Raw genomic sequence first — 20,616 nt, forward strand, 5'->3', positions numbered from 1 at the left:
TTTTTAGCTAATTTAACGTTGAAAAATATCATTCAACCACCTAAATGTGAAATTGTGAATGAAAACTATGAAAATGAGCTATAGTCCATTTATATGGCGAGTTTTGTAACCATATATGCACTGCAATATGTCTTCTACATCAAGACACAGTCTTTGCCTGATTTTTAGTTTTTTTAAGTTCTTCTTTTCCTGTGGTACGTTTTGACTTGGATTTAATGCTTGCTTAATTGGAACAGTAGTACTGTTGATTTGTGGACCTGGTTGCGCTTGAACAATTTCATTTGCGCTGCTATTTCCCTGATTCGATTGATCGGGATCTGTGAAAAGACCACTAGGTTTGGTTTGATCGTCCCAATTTTCACTGGAAGATCCATCAAAGCTCTTGAAAAGGTTGATTGTGCTTACACTCTTTGATTTCTTGTGCTTCTTATTGAGGCTGAGTTGATCCTTTACCGGTTCGCGTTGCTTCATTTTGGCCAAAGCTCGAGGATCCTTATTCTTTGCAGCTTTCTCGTACCATTTCCAAGCATTGTCCATATTAGACTCACAACCTTTCCCCTTTTCATAGAAGTATCCCAGTGTGAACTGTGCTTTTGGGAAACCAGCTGTAGCAGCTCTCAGGGCCCATTGAAACGCTTCATTTTCATCCTTTGCAAATGCGGGTTCTGCACCAATCAAGTACCATGCACAGAGTCCTAGCATAGCAACGGGATCTCCTTTCAGTGCAGCTTGTGTATAATAGTGAACTGACAAACTTGTGTCCTGCTGAATTGTATCGTTCCCCGTCTCGTAGATTTGTCCCAGCAACGTCGAAGACGGAGCATGACCCAAGGTAGCTGCCTGGATGTACAACTCAGTGGCGTATTTTTCATCTGGGATAATTATATCGATAAACCCATTTTGATAGATCTTTGCCAGCTCGTAAGGTGCAGCACAAGTTAATTCATTGGCCCTAGCGGCAGCACGCGAAAGCCATTTGATACCATTTTGCTTAGTGTTAACGTCTGTAGGCAACCCCATACGTCCATAGAAAGAATAAAGTCCCAGTTTATACATGGCAGAGGGGTGATTCCTACTAGCTGCAAATTTTAAAAAATCCAGCGCCTTACGCGAGTCCCTAGTGGTCCCCAACCCTTCTTCGAAGCAGTAAGCTGTCCTATAAGCACTTTCTATATGCCCATGTTTGGCCGCAGCTTGGAATAACGTAAACGCTTCTTTATTCTCGACCTTCCCCAGAGCTCCCGAAGCACACACATCGCCCAACAAGTATTGAGCATCAGCATAGCCTTTCACACTAAGTTTTCTCAAGTAGTGGACAGCTTCTTTCAAAAATTTCCTCTTGAGTTCACTCTGGTTCATCGACTCACTACCACCAACCGGCTGCTCATTATCATCCATAGTCAACGCAGTTTGCAACATATACTGTGCAAATTGGAATAAGAGGTTGGCATCCTTCGACTTCTTTACGTTCTCTCTGTACATCTCAATAGTCTTTAATCTTGGCACCAAGGATGTGTTACTGTCCTCACCCAGATACTTACTGACCGCCTGGTGCGACATATCCGCTACTGATTCATTTGTGAAGGTCAACTGAGTGTCCAGAGATCCATTCAACAAGTACATGTGCGATAGATCTACTGACCGTGTCCTCTTAGACCGCACTGACCCCACGTTCAAACTCGACCCATTTGAAGAAGGCGAAGATGTTGCTTGACGTTCTGACACCTTATTCGGAGGTTCGGCAACTTCCTGGACCCACCGTTCCCTTGTATCCACCGGTTCAGACGGGTTGTGCAGCGAAACCATCGACCCATAAGCAGAAGGCTGATCTTCACCCTCGGGTTTCTCAAGCGTACAGTTCGAGCTCTGTAGCAGATGTCTCTTGTACGGATGCATCGCTGAGGTCCTTGCTCTCAGATCCCAAACCAATCTTCACCAGTGGACCGGTTCGCTATTTATAGTGGTCCAAGTTTCCTCCATTTGATGCAGCGATGATCGACTTTTACGCAGGGCGAAGCCTTGAAACATGAAAAATAAGACTACAAAACTACAAATAATACTTCCAAACCAGGTTTTACTCGTCCTCCTCCCTGGGGTCTCCCACCCCGTCCTCGTAGATGGCAAACACACAGTCTGCTTCGGGCAAACAGGGCGAATCGACCACTTTGCATAGTCTTTGACAGCCCCGACCTTTCTTGAATCCCAGTCTTGTAGTCGAAGAATGGGCCATGATGTTACCACCGATGGGTTTCTTGGGATCTGGGTTGAAAGACATACCACCATCGACTTGTGCGACGACTTGGTTAGTGACCACTACTGCGACACCAAACTGATCAGCCAATCTTTGTAACGCTCGCATGAACTTGGCCAAGTGCATTTGACGAGCACTTAGTTCTCCACGTCCAGAGAAATCTGTTCTGTAAAGGGCCATTACGGAGTCAACCACAATTAGAGAGAAACGAGATTCACTCATCATTTGTGCTGCTGCATCCAGTAGTCGGATCTGATGGTCGGCATTGTAAGCTCTGGCGTAAGCGACATTATTAAGCGCATCATCTGGATCAAGACCAAACCTTTGGGCTATTGATACAAGTCGAACGGGTCGGAATGTACCTTCAGTGTCGATATACAGACATTTGCCTTCTCCACCACCGATATCCAGCGGGATCTGACACGTTACGGCTAGCGTATGGCACAATTGCGATTTTCCGGTACGAAATTCACCAAAGAGTTCAGTAATCGACCCAGTCTCGATCCCACCACCAAGCAAAGTGTCTAGGTTCTTGGATCCAGTAGTGAGACAGATCATTTCGCTACGGCGAAGGTGGAAATCTGCTGCAGTGACAAACCCCATGGGTACCAACCTCGCAGCTTCACCGAGTAAACGATCGGCTTTGGCCTCTGATATCCCCTTGATCTCCATCAGATGTTTCCTGGGCGCATAGGCTACTGCTTCCACTGTATGTAACCCACTTTCTCGTAGTTTCTTCAAATCTGCACTGGTAATCCCATTGATTTGCAATTTCTCCAAAGGAACAAATGAAACTAAAGCTACGTCTTCCTCCTCTTCTTGCTCATTATTCTCTAGGGCTGCTGGTCCCTCAGATGATTCCACGTATTCACCATTAGCAGCTCCTGAAGGTGTAAACCGTACTGGACTTTGAGCCACCGATGAAGGATCTGCTGGAGCGGTCGACATCAAGGACAACTGCTGATTCTGTGATGGAGTGTCCTGAAACGCTTCCCGAGTTTGTGACATATGTAAGGTTGTGATTATAGCTGGCTATTGATGCTTATAGCCTTTGTTCGCCACCTCTTGGGCTTATTGTCCATTGCTTCATCTAGATCGGGTTTTACTGACGCGTCAGCTGGGTAACGCGTAAACAAAGAGATCTACAAGAAGAAGAAGATGAGATGACTGCGACAAGAGGACCTAGGATCTAGTAAGTTTAACATAATTAAAAAGTGTAAATTTCTGGGATTATTTGGAATTTTTTTGGGTGCTTCTAGCTGCTCTCATTGTTGCATTATTATTCTTTGATTATTACGCATACGACATAATTATTATAAATCAATAATATATAGAATACGAGCTTATGTACGCCATCTAGTTACTTGGTAGAACTGCGCTTTGCTATAGCATGCTGTATTTTCTTGGCATTTGATTTCCATTATTTCCCTGAAATTTGTAGGAGTAAGTCTAATACTGCAGAATGCTTTTATGCTGAGCAGTGATAATATTACTAAAATCGAAAAAAAGCCAACGCATGGGCCGCAGATTTGCCTCAGTTCTTATATATGTCTGTTTAATTAGTTGGTCAAAAAGACGAGGATTATACAACTTAACTATTGCAAAGCTTCCGTTGTGCAAGTCAGCGGATAGGTGAATCATATCAGCTTATTTTCAACCACGCAAAATCTTCTCTTTACTAGGTGGTAAGTAGTCGTAATACTGCCTCAATATAACTACTTGATGACTATTCATGCTCCGCATAGTCTGCGATATGGCTACCTTAATTACTGTAGGGACTCCTTTTGGCGTTTCAATTCCAATTTCGATAACTCAATTTTTGGGGAGAAATCCTACTCTATCGTTTCGTTAGATATTTAGCGTTATGATCATTCTTGTTTTGATAGGAACTTGCGGTGACGTTGTCAGCACTTCTCTTGGCAACAATCGAACATTGTCTTCTCTTGTTCACCTACCCCGGAATTCTGCGGGCTTTGCACTTTCAAAGATGTCTATCTGAGCTAGGGATGCGTCTTAGATGTTATTAATTGATCCACTGGTAATACCTGTCTCCTCGGATCAAACTACTCAACTTTTGTTACTTCTCGAGGTCTGTAAAAGGCCCAAATATCTTAAACTTCGAGATTACTGTCTTCATCAAGTGGTATTCGCTTCCAACTCCTTTTCCGTTTCATTTCCTTCGATTGGTACGACACACGTTGAAACGCCATGAATTCTCTATCAAAAGAACACTGATGCTGAACTTTTCTGAACCTTATTAGTGCATGTCTTGAATATTGAGTGGGAGTGGGAGGATGTTAGGCGTTCAGACGTTCTTCGCATATCATTTATGTCGATAGGCCGTATTAATCAAACCTCCGACTGATGCCTTTGAAATTAGTGCCTTTTATCATTTTTCCTTGATTAATGGTAAATTCCTGTGCATACTCGATTTTAGATCAGAGTTCATGAACGATTCGTTAACGCTCTTCGTAACCTAGTTGAATTGCCTATCAGCATCCCCATCCATTGTTACGGTTGCGCGATCAAGCACTAGTACCCGCAGACCCTAGCGATAAAAGCCATTTTAACTACCCAATGTATCCAAATAAGCTGTGATCACTCGTGAACATCTTATAGTTGATCTGTATGTGTACCATTGGGAGGCACTGGTAAGCTGATTTGAGCTTGTACTGATGTTATATTGCTGGTGTGGCTTTCAATCAGTACCGCGAACTTGTGAAAAATTCACTAGAAGAGCTTTAGAACACCACTTGAAAGTCCACCAAATTGGCCAGTAATGGGCGCCGGAGGCCGTTCTTACATGGTAGAGTCGCCTAAAATCAGTGACATCCATGGGCTGGTCAACGAAGAGCGATCCGAAGGAGTAGCAGTGCAGATTGCACAGGGAACTTTTGACGAAGTGGATTATCGGGATTATGCCAACTATCTTGGGGCTGAAGATATGTTGGAAACGTTACGCTCATTTATAGGAATACTGAGGCCTTTACCGGAGTCATTACTGGAAAGTTTACGTCGATTAGTGAGTGAGATATATTTTATTGCAGAGGCACAAAACATTGATCGGATACTGGAGGAGTTGAGCAGACAATGGGTTGAAGAACATCCGCATTCGTTTTGGGGATGCCACTATAAGTTGTGCCATATTGTTTTTTTCTCACTGTTGATTCTGAACTCCGACTTGTACAATGATAACAGCGTGGGTAAGTTCTCACGGTCGCAGTTTATTGAGAATACACTGTATGCTTTGAATAAAGAGGCAAAGGCCACAGGTTATACACTGGATGAAGTGGAATTTTTGATTGAGGAGCAACTCGGAGCTTATTACGATCAATTGAAGAGTGCGGGGCTACCATTATGCACGAGAGAGGCATCACGGCCCTCATCCCGTAGCAATTTACAACTACACAGACGGTCTTCAAGATTCTCTATGAGGAGTGCGACACTTAATACCTTGGAGATTACTGAATCGAACAACGCTTCCCTCGGATCCGGTTCTAGTTCAAAGGCCATCCAGCGAGAATCTAATTTCACTTCGAATTGGAAATTTCACCACAACAAACCACTTCCGAGACTTTACTACGTTGAAGCATTCGGCCATCCAGGAAGCGGTCCTCTTTGGTCTATCGATGCTATGATTAGGCTCTGTGACGGTGATCTCACGCGCAGCAAGCCAGAAGACGAAACTAGAAGAGACCCAAAGGCATTGTTCAAATGGTTCGCAAGATCAAAACCCAAATCGCTTTTTGAAGATATCAAGCTCCCAATGGCATTCCTCGACGGCCGTACGCGGTGGATTAAGACTCGCGTACGAGTCTTCGAAGGTAGAATCTACATCTTCAGGCTCAAATCCGCGAGCGGTCCACGAGCGGAAGCACAGCAGGACCTTGACTGCCTAAGGCGCAATAGTTCGCAGTATTTCGTTTACAATTTATTTGAAGCAGTTGCAACTGTGGTGCAAGAAAACGTCGTGCAAAGCCATGGCCTCTTAACCAAAGACCACTGCTTACGAGGAAATTTCACGTTAACATTACCTTCTGGCCTACAAACGGGCACTACAGTCTTAGAATTCCAGACTCATACAGTCAGTGAAGCATACGATTTTGTACAGTGCATCAATTGTTGGGCTGCCAGAATAACCTCTGTGCCAACGACTCAGCTCGAAATTGTCTCCAACGAAGAGTACGGTTGGAGTCAGCAGCTTCTAACCTCAGGGATTGAACCACAAAACCTCGACAAGCTCCGATTAAGCCACTGGAAGCCGCTACTATCGATGGGAGCACTCTACGATGAATTAAATGATACAACCGACCAGCCGGACCTGGAAACGCGGCTCAGCGACCTGAAAAACTTCACTCAAATTCTACAGCAAGAAATTGACAACCACAACCGGATCAAATCAAGCATGATCGACCTCTGGGGCCAGTCAAAACAGTTTGACACAGCGCTGGAGAATTGGAACAAAAAGTACCTTTACTTGAATGAGATCAGCGAGAAAAGCTCCAAGTATTTACAGGCACTTCAGTTGGCTCACAATACATTTCAACAACAATAGAAATACGTTAAATTAGGCCAGTTTGTAACTATATAATCGAAATCTATACAAAAGATTGGTATAATGGTCACAGTGTACGGAGCGCCGGCTAATAGTAGGGGAATTCTAAAGCGGTGGCAAACCACCACTATAAGCAGTGGATTGAACTGTCGATCAAAGAATAAGCACGTACTCTGAGCTTTTGAAACGTTTCAAAGTTGCACGCTGGAATAAATATAACTGTGAATGTCCGATCCAAGCTCGATAAATGGTGGTATAGTTGTGGCAATGGCCGGTAAGGATTGTGTGGCCATCGCCTCAGATCTTCGTCTAGGGAGTCAGTCTCTTGGTGTTTCCAACAAATTTGAGAAGATATTTCATTATGGACACGTCTTTCTCGGTATCACAGGGTTAGCCACCGATGTGACGACATTGAGTGAGACATTTCGTTACAAGACGAATTTATACAAGCTGAGGGAGGACAGACCGATTGAGCCAGAGACGTTCACACAATTGGTTTCTAGCACTCTGTATGAGAGGCGGTTTGGGCCATATTTTGTAGGGCCTGTAGTGGCGGGCATCAATTCTAAGACTGAGAAGCCTTTCATCGCAGGGTTCGACTTGATCGGTTGTATTGACGAAGCCAAAGACTTCATCGTAAGCGGAACTGCTTCTGACCAACTATTTGGTATGTGTGAATCCCTGTACGAGCCTAATTTAGAGGCAGAAGATCTTTTTGAAACCATAAGTCAGGCACTTCTAAACGCAGCAGATCGTGATGCACTTTCAGGTTGGGGTGCCGTAGTGTACATTATAAAGAAGGATAAGGTGGTAAAAAGATACTTGAAGACAAGACAAGATTGAATCACTTTCATCGAATCTTTATTAATATATACAAGTTTATCGCATAGAAATTTCCATATCTCATACAAACTATTTCGAATCGGCAGGCTTGCTCGATACGCTCTTCTTGGCCTGATGCCTCTCGAGAATCTTCTTTAATATGGCATCTTCACCGTACTCTTCCTCATCAATCTTCTTCCATTTATTCTCGACAGCTTTCCTTTCCTCCCTTCTCTGTTTGATTAGGTCTCTTTCCCCGGCCAGTCTGGCATCGTGAAGACATTTAGTCAACGCATCTTTCTCATTGTTACACAGTCCAAAGATCCTCTTGTAATACTCTTTCTGGTGACACTTATCAAGTGCAACGATCAGATCGTAACAGGCTTCGTAAAAGTTAGTGATTCGTTCTCATTAGAGATATCAGTAGACAATATACTTACAGTTAAACCTCTTGGACTCTAGTTGAGGATGCATGCTCAGGCTCTATACTCCAATTCTGTGTAGTTTATTAATGAGTTTTTATGAACCGAAAAATGTCAAACTTCTTGAAGCTTGCATTCTTAACACATACACACAAGCTAGCCATCATGAGTGAGGCCATAACGACCCCAACCATCACGGAGAGACAGATTTCAACGTTCTCTGATGAGTACAAGAAGAGGCGGAAGCAGCAGATGCTGAGGTTCTTCGGTGCAACCGCATTGACTTTAATATCCTGCAGACTAGCTTACAGAGGTGTTAAATCGCGAAAATGTATGTTCAAGACATTGCAGTATTCTAATTGCAAACACTCTACTAACTATTAGAATCAGATGTACCCAATATGTTCCAACTGAATTATAAGTCCCCGCCTTTCTCGTACCAAGCAGAAGCAGCAAGTGCACTGGTTTTTGGGACAGGCCTGGCAGTTGGAGGTTTCTCCATGCTAGTATTTGGATCTTGTTGGCTCTCAGATATCTCTAGCTTTCCAGAATTCAGTCTAAAGGCCAAGCAACTGATGGGACAGGACCCAATTTCGGACTCAAAACTAACAAATATGCCTCTGGATGATGATACTGCTAAAGTGGTCGATCAATTAGAGAGGCTGCTTGAAGGAAAGAACAAGTAAAGGAGCTTGAAGGCCCAATGCTACTACATAGTGCCAGATTATGGCTGTATATTCACGTGACATGTATATAGTATTACTATTGACTCAATATTGTATATTTGAATCATCACCAATGTTAATCGAATAAGGCCATATCACCGGTAAACGTACCTATATTTGTTCAATTACGGGTTGTGTGACCTGCCATGCCGAGCTTACACAGTAGTCCAGTGGACGACTTGGTTCGGCCTAGGTCTAATACTGTTAATACAACGAATGGTGATTGTCTTGGGATCGGCAACACTCACAGCGGTAAGAAGAATAGACAGAATTTGGTATTATCAACTTCCTTTATATCTACCCAAAGACTGGATAATAATGCTACAGAATCTCCGGCTAGTCCATTACAGGCTAGGCGACCTAGAACAAGTGTCAGTAAGGCTCTACTAGCGATCAGAAATGAGATTGGTGAATTACAGCAGCAATTGGTTCAAGCTCGTAAAAATAAGGAAGATACTGAACGAATACGTGACTCTACACCTTCCGAGATCTACAAGGGTATTTATTCTACGGACCATTTGCATAAACACTCAATGCGAATTAGGGCGAACAGTCAGATACGAGAACAGGACAAGACAATTAGGAAATTAGAGAGGCAGATTGCTGATAGAAAGCAACAGTATGAGCAGGCTAAGGGAGCCAAGGAGTTGAGTGTTAGGAACAGTGATAGACTGCAAGTCGAGCCGACGTTTAGCGCTTCTACTGGGCAATGGGGCAAATCGCAGGACGATCTTGATGAGCGATCAGCGCTAGATGAGGATAGGAAACTAGTAGGAACAGATACGCTTACTGGCGAAGAAGGAGAAGACGAAGATGAGGATGATGTTGTTTTCGAGCACGTAAATGAGCCCGATGAGCAAACACCATCTGATGGTGATGCGTCACCACTGCCGAAACGTGGAGCAGGTGAAGTTTCCAATACCTCTCATATTGAGACCGCTACATGGCTTGTCAGCGATTACATGCAAAGTTTACAGGATACAAATTTAACTCCGGAGTTCGTGGTGAAGAAGGCTAATGGTCTCGTTTCATTGCTCAAAGACCAACCAGAAATTAGAACAAACTTGGTTTTATCGTCATTCATGTCATCATTACAAAATCTTTTACTTTGTGACAGCAAAACCATTGCATCAGCAGCATATCGTGTTTGCAGATACCTCATCAATGATGTGTCATTCATCGAATGGTTGCTTCTTCTCCGCCTCGACTCCTTTATAGTAATATCGTTGGCAAAAGACAACTCATACCAAGTCGAGAGAGAACAAGCACTAAAACTCGTAAGAGCATTTTTAGATTATGGTGCTGAGATACCGAAAGGAATAGTGCAAGCAATTATCAGCTGCGTTGAAAAACAAGATGATAGTCTAAGACACATGGCATTGGAAACACTTTTAGAGATGTGTTTTATTGATCCTGACGTGGTCAACAAGTGTGACGGAATGCGCGTACTGGAGGGTATCCTACGAGAGTATTCTCTTTTCCCGTTGGCGTCCATCATTCTAGACACCGTTTTTGAGTTGATGTCTGTAAATGCTACGAGAAAGTATTTCCTAGGTGATTTCAACATATCGGTGCTCACTTCAGTTTTCTCGGATACAAATACAAAAGATTCATTGAATTTGGAGAGGATGCAAAACGCTTCAGTTCTCATTTCAAAGGCACTTAAAGACTACAACGGGCTCATGCTTTTTTCAATGGACAATTTTAAGCCTTTGAAGGAACTCTTGTCATTCTTTCAGGTACCTTTTTGTGCTCAATTTTTAGTGGACATCTTTCTGGATGTCCTCCGCATCAAAAAAATACCATACAAAGGTTCCAAAGGACCCTTTAAGTTGGTCGCATCCCATTTTGCCCACGAATCAATGCTTTTAAACCAGCATGTTGCCCTGCTGGTACTCATAATGTATCAAGGCGGCTTCATAGATCAGATTGGCAAACTAATCAGCAGGTATGAGAATGATAATAGTAGCTCGATTTTGATCTCTAAGGTAAGATACTTGTTGAGCGAGTATCTCAACCTGGCGATGAATCTTTTAACGACTGATATCTCATTTGCAAACAAAGTAACTCCAGCATGGAAGGTTTCTCAATACAATGAAGCATTCGAGTTTGGAAAGATATCTTATAGTATGAACAAACATCGAAATACCTTAGGAATGACAGGAATAGACTATGGCAAAAATGTTAGAGAGTTCTCTCAAAGTATGAAAGGGAAGGCGATGGGACGTGAAGTTGATGATGCAAAGTTCAGAAAAATGGTTTACGATTCGAGAGTTTTGCAGACAAAGGATTTCTCTAAATGGAATTGGAATTTGATAATGGAACTTGTTGAAGGACCATTGCTCAACGTGAAACAGCTCGATGAGTTAGTAAAATCCACGAAATTTATTAGAAGGCTACTGATTTTTTATCGTCCTCTCAGACTAAGATTTTCAGCTATTGACAAAGGAGCTCGTCTCTCTCAAAGGTATATCCAGGTGGGTTGTGAGTTCTTCAGAATGCTAACCTCTACTTCAGTTGGGCTTAAGATCTTAATGGATGACACTAAGATCATTTCTCAACTGGCACTACTACTATATCGTGCCATGGATGGGCATACGTCTGGAAACATCATAAATGACTATACTTTGGATAAGAAGTTAGTCTCAGGATATTTCAAGTTCATCGGAGTGTTGACCCAATCTTCCAATGGTATCCAAGTCCTTAAACGTTGGAACTTTTTCACGGTATTCTACAAAATGTTCCAAGCAGACTCTCCGATATCGGTTAGGTTCCTGCAGCTGACACTACCGGAGCTTGACTTGAAATACTCTGGACATTGTAAGACGATAGTTGGTAAGGCGCTTGTGATCCCAAACGAAGAAATCAGAATTAAAGCCACTGAGAATTTGGGCGAAAAGCTGATGGAGCTATCTAAGTTCAACAGAAATATTGATGACGTTGGAATGATTGATGAAAGAACAAATTTACAAAGATATGTCATGGATATGCTGACAAGACAGCTTTACGACCTCAGTCCCAAGGTTGTGGCCGCTGCAGACCAGTCTTTATACGATTGTATGATGGTAGATGAATGTTCTCAGGAGATTATTTCATCACTTAAGACCTCGCTCAAGCAAATGGTCTTTATTCGCTCACCTTTACTATTTGAATTGCTGGGCACTCCTCATGGATTCCAACTCCTAAATGAGATTAATTTCATTGAAGCTGAAAGAAAATCATGGCTTGAGTCGAAAAACAAAGAGTACGTTCTATTAGCCGAGGACTTTTTAACAGCGAACCAATATACCACGTTCCACGCAAGGTCAAGAGAAATTGGCCAGAACGAACGCTTACCGCAGCATTTTTATGGTAGTCTCGCCAAGACGGAAGACGGAATAGCATTGATTGGGAAAAGCGGCGACCTACTGTATTTCATTAATACCATCAAGAGATACACCAATGATTTGAACACTCAAACTTTCGAGAACGGGGACGAGATCTTAGAGCTAAAATCTGCAATATGGTGCGTAGGCTACATTGGATCCACCGAGTTGGGAGTTGGATTGCTGGATAATTATGAGCTGGTTGAAGAATTGACTCAAATAGCTTATGGTGCCAGTGAGACCATGGTAAGATTCACAGCATTTTCCGCACTCGGATTATTGAGCAAGACCCTCGAAGGATGCGAGATTCTCGACGAGACAGGTTGGACTTGTTGCTGCAACGTCCAGGGAACCCCAATAGGCATATCACTGCCCAAGAGGCTTGACAAGTTACTGTCATTCAGTGAGAAGCCGTGGTCAATGCAAGGTGAATACAAGGAAGAAATGATTGAATTTGACTCGCGACATGGCGAGCTTGTAGGAGAGGTGCAACCGATCAAATTAAACCTCGAATTACTGCTAACAGAGAAGAATAAAATCGAAAACCCTCTCGATGATGACACTTATGCTGGGGACTCAATTAGAGAAGCTGAACACTATTTTACGGCAGAGCAAGCGGGCACCATATCCAAAAACTACGAAACCGAAGAGGAGAAAGTCCTTGACGAGATATTAGAGACTGTGAGCCAATTGGGCAACCACATCCTCTCCAACAACGCGATCAACGGTATCACAGAGATGAACAACAAATACGGGCCCAAGCTCTTTGAAAGCGAAATCATCTTTCTCAAGATCATGGACATGATGGCCAAGTACAGATTTAAACCACACGTTCGTAAATTTTTGTGCGATCTATTCATCAACAAGAAGGCCCTGGAAAACGTAATACGGCGTGATAGAAAGAGAAACTAATGTAAGTCTCTATGTAACAAAGGAGTATCCCTCGATAGCTTATACGATTCCGCTAATTCAGGTGGGATAGGAACATTTCCATCCTCCTGCGATAATGACTGAATCAGCGATATCTGTTCATTGTACCATTGTAAAGCAGGTGCTCTTGCCACAGCAGCTTCCGATATTAGTCTTGGCTCATCTGTCTCAACTTCCGCTTCTGTTTTCCCCAGTACACAGGCCAAACTCGAGATTTTTCGCAGTAAAGTAGAATACTCTTTCTTTAAGGTAGCCTCCTGCTTACTCAATTCATCATTCCTCGACAGTAGTTTCTTAAATTCACCCTCCATCGCACTTCTACCAACACTTCTAAACTAAAAATTAAACTAGCTAATCAAGTCAACTGCAACTGCTCGTCCAATTGACCCGTTCGTTCCACCCTACAAACTGCTCAATCACACGAAACTACAAACTGTGGTTCGTAATGGTGGCTCAAGTGCTTGTTCGTTACTATTACATGTGGCTTTAGAAATTTTTTTTTCGTTCAATCACTGGCATTTTTTCGCTGGAATTTTTGACTTCTACTAGCGACACACGTAGTATAACACCGCTAATCGTCTTCCGTTTGGCGTTCTCGAATAGGCTTGTCGCTCGTTCACTAATTGGCGAATTCTCCCACGGTTTTTCCCTACGCAAAAGCTACTGTTGTAAGGTTTCCTGGATCAGGAATGGCCAAGAAAAATTGTAGAAAATGTGTAATCTCAATTCGGGTGTGTAGAAGGCGGACCTTTGCATGTGATTAATGCAATAATTATGAGACCGCTCTGAGCTCGTTTGTATGATTCAATATGTTCAAGTATTCTATTCTATGGTCAACTGTGGAAGCCTTGAAAAAAAAAAAATTGAATGAAGTTTCAAGGGTAAAAAAATGCATATATATAAAGACCTTGAGAATCCTGTCTGATTCAATTGAGTACTTTTTTTCACTTTTTGTTTCTTGTCTATTCCAGCAAGCAGCTCGCTACACCTCAAAAGAATACTATTCAAAATGGTTCAATCTGCTATCCTAGGTTTTCCAAGAATTGGTCCTAACAGAGAATTGAAAAAAATCACTGAAGCTTACTGGAAAGGTAAGACTACTGTTGATGAATTGTTCAAGGTCGGTAAGGAAATCAGAAGTGCCAACTGGAAATTGCAAAAAGATGCTGGTGTTGATATCATCCCATCCAATGATTTCTCTTTCTACGACCAAGTCTTGGATTTGTCCTTGTTGTTCAATGTGATCCCAGAACGTTATGCCAAGTACGATCTGCCATCCATCGACACTTTGTTCGCTATGGGTAGAGGTTTGCAAAGAAAGGCCACTGAGACTGAAAAGGCTGTCGATGTGACTGCTTTGGAAATGGTGAAATGGTTCGATTCTAACTACCATTACGTCAGACCAACTTTCTCTCACTCCACTCAATTCAAATTGAACGGTCAAAAGCCAGTCGATGAGTTCTTGGAGGCTAAGCAATTGGGTATTCAAACTAGACCAGTCTTGTTGGGCCCAGTCTCTTACTTGTTCTTGGGTAAGGCTGACAAAGATTCTTTGGACTTGGAACCTCTTTCTCTATTGGAGAAGTTGTTGCCATTGTACGTCGAGATCTTGTCCAAGTTGAAGGAAGCTGGTGCTACTGAAGTTCAATTGGACGAACCAATCTTAGTTTTGGATCTACCACAAGAAGTTCAAAGTGCTATCAAGAAGGCCTACGAATTCTTCGGCTCAAAGGCTGGCTCTTTGCCAAACATTACCTTGGCTACTTACTTTGGTACCGTTGTTCCAAACTTGAACGCTTTGAAGAACTTGCCAATTGCTGGTCTACATTTCGATTTCGTTAGAGCTCCACAACAATTCGATGACGTCTTGTCTATCGTTGGTGCTAACCAAAAGTTGTCTGTCGGTGTCGTTGACGGTAGAAACATCTGGAAGAACGATTTCGCCAAGTCCTCCGAGCTGGTCAACAAGGCTATCAAGAAGTTGGGTGCTGACAGAGTTGTTGTTGCCACTTCTTCTTCTTTGCTACACACTCCAGTTGATTTGGAGAATGAAGCCAAGTTGAACCCAGAGATCAAGGACTGGTTCTCCTTTGCTACTCAAAAGGTCAAGGAAGTCGTTGTTGTTGCCAAGAACGTTTCCGGCCAAGATGTCTCTGCTGAATTGCAAGCTAATGCTAAGTCTGTCGCCGCCAGAGCTTCTTCTAAGATCACTAACAATGATACCGTTCAAAAGAGAGTTGCTGCTATCGATGACAACATGGCTAAGCGTGCTGCTCCATTTGACGCTAGATTGGCTGAGCAAAAGAAGCGTTTCCACTTGCCATTGTTCCCAACCACCACCATTGGTTCTTTCCCACAAACCAAGGATATCAGAATCAACAGAAACAAGTTCAACAAGGGTACCATCACTGCTGAAGAATACGAGAAATTCATCAACGCTGAAATCGAAACCGTTATCAGATTCCAAGAAGAGATCGGTTTGGACGTCTTGGTCCACGGTGAACCAGAAAGAAACGATATGGTTCAATACTTTGGTGAACAAATCGATGGTTACACTTTCACCACCAACGGTTGGGTTCAATCTTACGGTTCCAGATACGTCAGACCACCTATCATTGTTGGTGACTTGTCTAGACCAAAGCCAATGTCCGTCAAGGAATCCGTCTACGCTCAATCGATCACCACTAAGCCAGTTAAGGGTATGTTGACTGGTCCAGTTACCTGTTTGAGATGGTCTTTCCCAAGAAACGACGTTGACCAAGAAACCCAAGCTTTGCAATTGGCTTTGGCTCTAAGAGACGAAGTTAACGATTTGGAAGCTGCCGGTATCAGAGTCATCCAAGTCGATGAACCTGCTATCAGAGAAGGTCTACCATTGAGAGCCGGTGCTGAAAGATCTGCCTACTTGAAGTGGGCCGCTGAAGCTTTCAGAGTCGCCACTTCTGGTGTTGCCAACGACACTCAGATTCACTCTCACTTCTGTTACTCCGACTTGGATCCAAACCACATCAAGGCTTTGGACGCCGATGTCGTCTCCATTGAATTCTCCAAGAAGGACGATCCAAACTACATTGCCGAATTCAAGAGCTATCCAAACCACATTGGTCTTGGTCTATTCGACATTCACTCTCCAAGAGTTCCATCCACTGAAGAGTTCATTTCCAAGATTCAAGCTATCTTGAACTCCTACCCAGCTGAAAAGTTCTGGGTCAACCCTGACTGTGGTTTGAAGACTAGAGACTGGGAAGAAACTAAGTTGTCTTTGACTCATATGGTCGAAGCTGCTAAGCACTTCCGTGAACAATACAAGAAATAAGCGAATTAAAGCACACTAACTGTGTTTTTATTTCATTCGTCAGCAACTTTCTGGACTTTTGATCCAAATATCAATCGTTCATTTGGGATTCAACATCGGTGCTTTTTTCTTTGTTACTCTCTGTTTTCAATTATTCATCTTACGACTTTTAACCCCCTTGTATAATATTTATAGCGCATTCAACATTCGCCCTGGAGGCCATCAACAATCAATCTAGTCTTTGAAAGCTTTTTGATTAATCAAATATTATATTTGATTTCTTCAGCATCGCTTAAAGCTCGAAGCGTTGATCGCGCAAGCACTTAGAGAACAGATCAAAGATGAAGACATAAGCCGTCTTGATGTTAGCCAACAGCCCTCGAGAATGACGAGGCTGGGTGGTCAATGCGTATTACTCTTAAGCTTTAGCCAAAGTAGGTCACGTGAGCATTAGTAGGGGTGGCAAATCGAATTTATATAGCTCTAAGACTCTGAAGGCTGCTCCAGTTAGTCAACGATGACTATATATACCCACAACTGAAGTGAATTGAGGTTAATATGTCGGGTGTATCTGATGATAGTATTCAACAGTTTATGGCATTAGCGAATTGTTCGCTAGCAGTGGCACAAAAGTATCTGGAAGAGTTCGGAGATCTCACTGAGGCATTGAACGCCTACTATGCCGCAGAATCGGACCCTACCAGTGGTGAAAGAGCTCGTCATACCCCAGTACCAGAACGCACTCCAATCAGTAGAGCAGCTTCGACTACTTCAACTCAATCAGCAGCCGGAACCAATAGATCCGGTAGTGGTGGAAGTGGTAACAGGTCCAAGTTCATGAGCTTTGCAGATATGGTCAAAGGACAGACAGATGATGATGATGATGATCCTAATAGAAACACTTTTGCTGGAGGTGAGACTTCTGGATTAGAAGTGACAGATCCAAACGATTCAAACTCGCTGATCAAGGATCTTCTTGAAAAAGACCAGAAAAGGACGCCCAGCAACAATCAGATGAATCACCAGTGGAGAAGAAACCTAGTTCATCATTTTACAGGCAGAGGGTACAAACTTGGGTCTGCAGTTGACGCACCTAGCGAGGTGACGGCGGATGTTGCTGAAGAGGCATTGCCAGCTAGGCCGCAGAAAGTTACTAGAGAGATCACTTTCTGGAAGGAAGGCTTCCAAGTCGGGGATGGACCACTGTATCGTTATGATGACCCAGCCAATAGTTTTTATTTGAATGAACTTAATCAAGGAAGAGCTCCATTGAAATTACTTGACGTCCAGTTCGGGCAAGAAGTGGACGTCAATGTGTACAAGAAATTGGAAGAATCCTATCAACCCCCCAAGAGAAAGATAGGAGGTTTCACTGGTCATGGACAAAGATTGGGTTCGCCAATCCCAGGTGATTTCGGAAGTACAAGTGTGGAACCAGGACAACCGCAAGCTGAAACATCGCCAAACACCCAGGAAGAGGTAAAGAAGGAGGAACCCAAGGGTGATTCGTCTGTTCAAATCAGATATGCAAGCGGTAAAAGAGAAGTGTACCGTTGCTACTCAACAGATACAGTGCAATCTTTGTATGACCATGTGAGGGAGAACACTCAGGATAACACAAGGAAATTCACGCTAAACTATGCCTTCCCAGTGAAACCATTGGAGAACTTTGGCGCTTCCTTGAAAGAAGCTGGCCTAATAAACACAGTGGTTGTGCAAAGATGGGTTTAATAATGAGATATAATTTTTGTCTTTTAACAACTTGACGAATATCTTAGATTTCATCAGGTTGCCATGATATATAATGCTAATACAACTTCAGTTCACCCGTGATTTGATCTAGGACAGCTTTTGGGGCAGGTCCAACCCCAAGGACAGTCGCACTACCTGCAGCGATTTGCGTTCTACCGGCGTCATGTATTACGCATGCATTTACTCCTAACGAAATGGCTTTTGCATAAAGTTCATCCATGGTTTCCTTGTCAGGGCACTTCAGTGTAATTTTGGCCTGTCCACATCTCAACCATCTTTGAACCATCTGAGGATTATACGACTCACGACCGGAATCGCACGCAATCATTCGGAAACATGAAAGTGCTGCATGACAGCATTGAGCTGCAACCTTACCCTTTTGCATTCCCAAGTCTTGACGAATAACGAGTGCCATTCTCACTTCTCCGGGAACATCATTCAGTGAAATTGAGTTGATCTCGTAATCCTCATCCTCTTCTTCTTCAGTTTCTTCATCTCCATCATAATCACTACTCTCATTTTGTTGTTCTTGACTATTTAGTTCTGCCTTTTGCTTGCATTGTCTTAATATTTCCTGTACTTGACTGGTTCTTGAAGCTGATGGTAGTATCTGACCCAGATAATAGCCTGTTACTAATGAAGCAGCTGCAACTGCAAAGAAAACCGGAAAATTGGAGTTCAAATGATTCATTGTTGTTGAGATGGCTCTCTTTCAGTTGATGATTGCGTCGATGTAAATCATATACTTATAAGTGAAAAAAATGAAAAATTTCCAAAAATCGACCTAATAACATTCTAAAGGCCCAGTAATATGTTACTTCGTTTATCTAGTTTATCTAAGCTCATACACTACCAACACGAGAAGCCCAGACTTCTTCCGCTTGGACGATTGTTGCGTTATTGGCCATCATCTTATTCATTGTCTCAATGTACTCATCATATTCATCTGAATCGTAAACAATCCCACCACCTGCTTGCAAGTAAGCTACACCGTCCTTGAATACCATCGTTCTCAAAGCGATACAGGTATCCATGGTCTTACCATCGTAGGACCAATTACCTACGGCACCAGCATATACACCACGTCTTTCACCTTCGAGTTCAGCAATTAGCTCCATCGCTTTCACCTTTGGTGCACCACTGACGGTACCTGCTGGGAAAATTGATCTTAGTGCGTCAAATCTTGTCTTATCCTCTCTCAGTGTACCACTGACTTGGGAGACCAAGTGTTGGACGTGAGAAAATCTCTGCACTGTCAGCAACTTATCAACGTTAGTTGTTTTCGGATCACAGATCCTATTCACATCGTTCCTTGCCAGATCAACCAACATAATGTGTTCGGCACGATCTTTCAAAGAGGAACTTAATTGTGCAGCCAAAATATCGTCCTCCTCTGTAGTCTTACCTCTCTTCACAGTACCTGCAATAGGATGAGTGATAACCTTATTCTTATTGTCTGATTTACACAGCAGTTCTGGTGAAGCACCAATTATTTGGAAATCGAGACAGTCGATATAGAAAAGGTATGGAGATGGGTTCACCGTTCTCAAATGTCTGTAAATATTGAAAGGATGCAGCGAGGTCGGCCTAGCAACACGCTGAGATGGCACTGCCTGTATGATATCACCCTTCTTGATATGTCCCTTCAACTTGGTAACATGAGCTTCGTAACCTTCCTGTCCAACATTCGACACGAAATCCTGGTTCAATTTAATAGGAGGCTGTACAGGGTATGGTACGGGAGAGTTAAAATCGGTCAATCTCTTGACAATATCTATAATTTTTTCCTGTGCAGTTTTGTAGCCTTCTTCAAGAGTCGTCTCGTCAATATTAATGTTGTGAATAATTTGGAACCTTTGAAAAACATGGTCAAATGCAACAACCGTATCAGACATCATGAAATAGGCTTCTGGTACTTGCAAAACATCCTTCAAAGGTTTTCTGGTCTTCGGCTCAAAATAACGAACACAATCATAAGAGATGTAACCGATAGCACCACCGCTTAACTTTGGCAAACCGGGGACATTCTCGGCCAGTTTATAACCACTCATCTCTTTCTCCAACACATCAAGCGGATCCACCTCCACACCCTCTAGAGGGCCTGTCTTGATCACCTTACGTGGAGCTACACCAATGAAGGAGTAACGATCTAGCTCTGTTGCCGACTTAGCACTCTCCAATAAAAAGGATTCAGACCTCTTAGGGTCGTTCAACTGTGCCAGTCTCAAATAAGCCACATGCGGAGTCAGATCAACACCTGACAGGAAAGCATAAACGGGATACATATTCACACTGGCATCATTATCGTCTTGCAACTGACGCAACGTATCGAGATCCGGCTGAACTTTAACACTACTTATCATATTCTCTCGCAGAAAAAAAAAATATCTGGTAGTACCAGTACACCTAAGGACCGTCCAGAGCAGTAGAAGGACCTTATGACACCTCTTATACCGGACAATTGCTTCAAAAGTAGCCCATTTCACTGACTCATCGGTG

The 20,616-nt window shown here is 42.9% G+C and overlaps 12 protein-coding genes across 12 annotated transcripts; 6 read left to right on the forward strand and 6 right to left on the reverse strand.

The window, feature by feature from the left end:
• Window positions 1-78: 78 nt before the first annotated feature.
• SKT5 (Skt5p) lies at window positions 79-1,896 on the reverse strand (the record flags this gene model as incomplete). The annotated part of the gene is made up of 1 exon (XM_003680213.1): window positions 79-1,896. The coding sequence occupies one exon, from the start codon at window positions 1,894-1,896 to the stop codon at window positions 79-81; it is 1,818 nt and encodes a 605-aa protein (XP_003680261.1).
• Window positions 1,897-2,074: 178 nt separating this feature from the next.
• On the reverse strand, window positions 2,075-3,259 carry RAD51 (recombinase RAD51; the record flags this gene model as incomplete). Its single annotated transcript, XM_003680214.1, has 1 exon — window positions 2,075-3,259. One exon carries the CDS (start codon window positions 3,257-3,259, stop codon window positions 2,075-2,077), a length of 1,185 nt encoding a protein of 394 aa, XP_003680262.1.
• A 1,771-nt stretch (window positions 3,260-5,030) lies between these two features.
• On the forward strand, window positions 5,031-6,806 carry YEL1 (Arf family guanine nucleotide exchange factor YEL1; the record flags this gene model as incomplete). The annotated part of the gene is made up of 1 exon (XM_003680215.1): window positions 5,031-6,806. One exon carries the CDS (start codon window positions 5,031-5,033, stop codon window positions 6,804-6,806), a length of 1,776 nt encoding a protein of 591 aa, XP_003680263.1.
• A 225-nt stretch (window positions 6,807-7,031) lies between these two features.
• PUP3 (proteasome core particle subunit beta 3) lies at window positions 7,032-7,649 on the forward strand (the record flags this gene model as incomplete). Its single annotated transcript, XM_003680216.1, has 1 exon — window positions 7,032-7,649. One exon carries the CDS (start codon window positions 7,032-7,034, stop codon window positions 7,647-7,649), a length of 618 nt encoding a protein of 205 aa, XP_003680264.1.
• A 69-nt stretch (window positions 7,650-7,718) lies between these two features.
• Window positions 7,719-8,102, reverse strand: CMC2 (Cmc2p; the record flags this gene model as incomplete). The annotated part of the gene is made up of 2 exons (XM_003680217.1): window positions 7,719-8,011; window positions 8,069-8,102. The coding sequence occupies 2 exons, from the start codon at window positions 8,100-8,102 to the stop codon at window positions 7,719-7,721; spliced, it is 327 nt and encodes a 108-aa protein (XP_003680265.1).
• Window positions 8,103-8,215: 113 nt separating this feature from the next.
• Window positions 8,216-8,736, forward strand: TDEL0C01660 (uncharacterized protein; the record flags this gene model as incomplete). The annotated part of the gene is made up of 2 exons (XM_003680218.1): window positions 8,216-8,381; window positions 8,441-8,736. The coding sequence occupies 2 exons, from the start codon at window positions 8,216-8,218 to the stop codon at window positions 8,734-8,736; spliced, it is 462 nt and encodes a 153-aa protein (XP_003680266.1).
• A 185-nt stretch (window positions 8,737-8,921) lies between these two features.
• On the forward strand, window positions 8,922-13,052 carry TSC11 (TORC2 complex subunit TSC11; the record flags this gene model as incomplete). Its single annotated transcript, XM_003680219.1, has 1 exon — window positions 8,922-13,052. One exon carries the CDS (start codon window positions 8,922-8,924, stop codon window positions 13,050-13,052), a length of 4,131 nt encoding a protein of 1,376 aa, XP_003680267.1.
• On the reverse strand, window positions 13,049-13,381 carry IES5 (Ies5p; the record flags this gene model as incomplete). The annotated part of the gene is made up of 1 exon (XM_003680220.1): window positions 13,049-13,381. The coding sequence occupies one exon, from the start codon at window positions 13,379-13,381 to the stop codon at window positions 13,049-13,051; it is 333 nt and encodes a 110-aa protein (XP_003680268.1).
• A 698-nt stretch (window positions 13,382-14,079) lies between these two features.
• On the forward strand, window positions 14,080-16,386 carry MET6 (5-methyltetrahydropteroyltriglutamate-homocysteine S-methyltransferase; the record flags this gene model as incomplete). Its single annotated transcript, XM_003680221.1, has 1 exon — window positions 14,080-16,386. The coding sequence occupies one exon, from the start codon at window positions 14,080-14,082 to the stop codon at window positions 16,384-16,386; it is 2,307 nt and encodes a 768-aa protein (XP_003680269.1).
• Window positions 16,387-16,923: 537 nt separating this feature from the next.
• SHP1 (protein phosphatase regulator SHP1) lies at window positions 16,924-18,096 on the forward strand (the record flags this gene model as incomplete). The annotated part of the gene is made up of 1 exon (XM_003680222.1): window positions 16,924-18,096. One exon carries the CDS (start codon window positions 16,924-16,926, stop codon window positions 18,094-18,096), a length of 1,173 nt encoding a protein of 390 aa, XP_003680270.1.
• Window positions 18,097-18,172: 76 nt separating this feature from the next.
• On the reverse strand, window positions 18,173-18,808 carry PTH2 (aminoacyl-tRNA hydrolase; the record flags this gene model as incomplete). Its single annotated transcript, XM_003680223.1, has 1 exon — window positions 18,173-18,808. One exon carries the CDS (start codon window positions 18,806-18,808, stop codon window positions 18,173-18,175), a length of 636 nt encoding a protein of 211 aa, XP_003680271.1.
• A 151-nt stretch (window positions 18,809-18,959) lies between these two features.
• On the reverse strand, window positions 18,960-20,480 carry TRP2 (anthranilate synthase TRP2; the record flags this gene model as incomplete). The annotated part of the gene is made up of 1 exon (XM_003680224.1): window positions 18,960-20,480. One exon carries the CDS (start codon window positions 20,478-20,480, stop codon window positions 18,960-18,962), a length of 1,521 nt encoding a protein of 506 aa, XP_003680272.1.
• Window positions 20,481-20,616: the final 136 nt, after the last annotated feature.

Source organism: Torulaspora delbrueckii, chromosome 3 (assembly GCF_000243375.1).
Source record: "Torulaspora delbrueckii CBS 1146 chromosome 3, complete genome".
Taxonomy (NCBI): domain Eukaryota; kingdom Fungi; phylum Ascomycota; class Saccharomycetes; order Saccharomycetales; family Saccharomycetaceae; genus Torulaspora; species Torulaspora delbrueckii.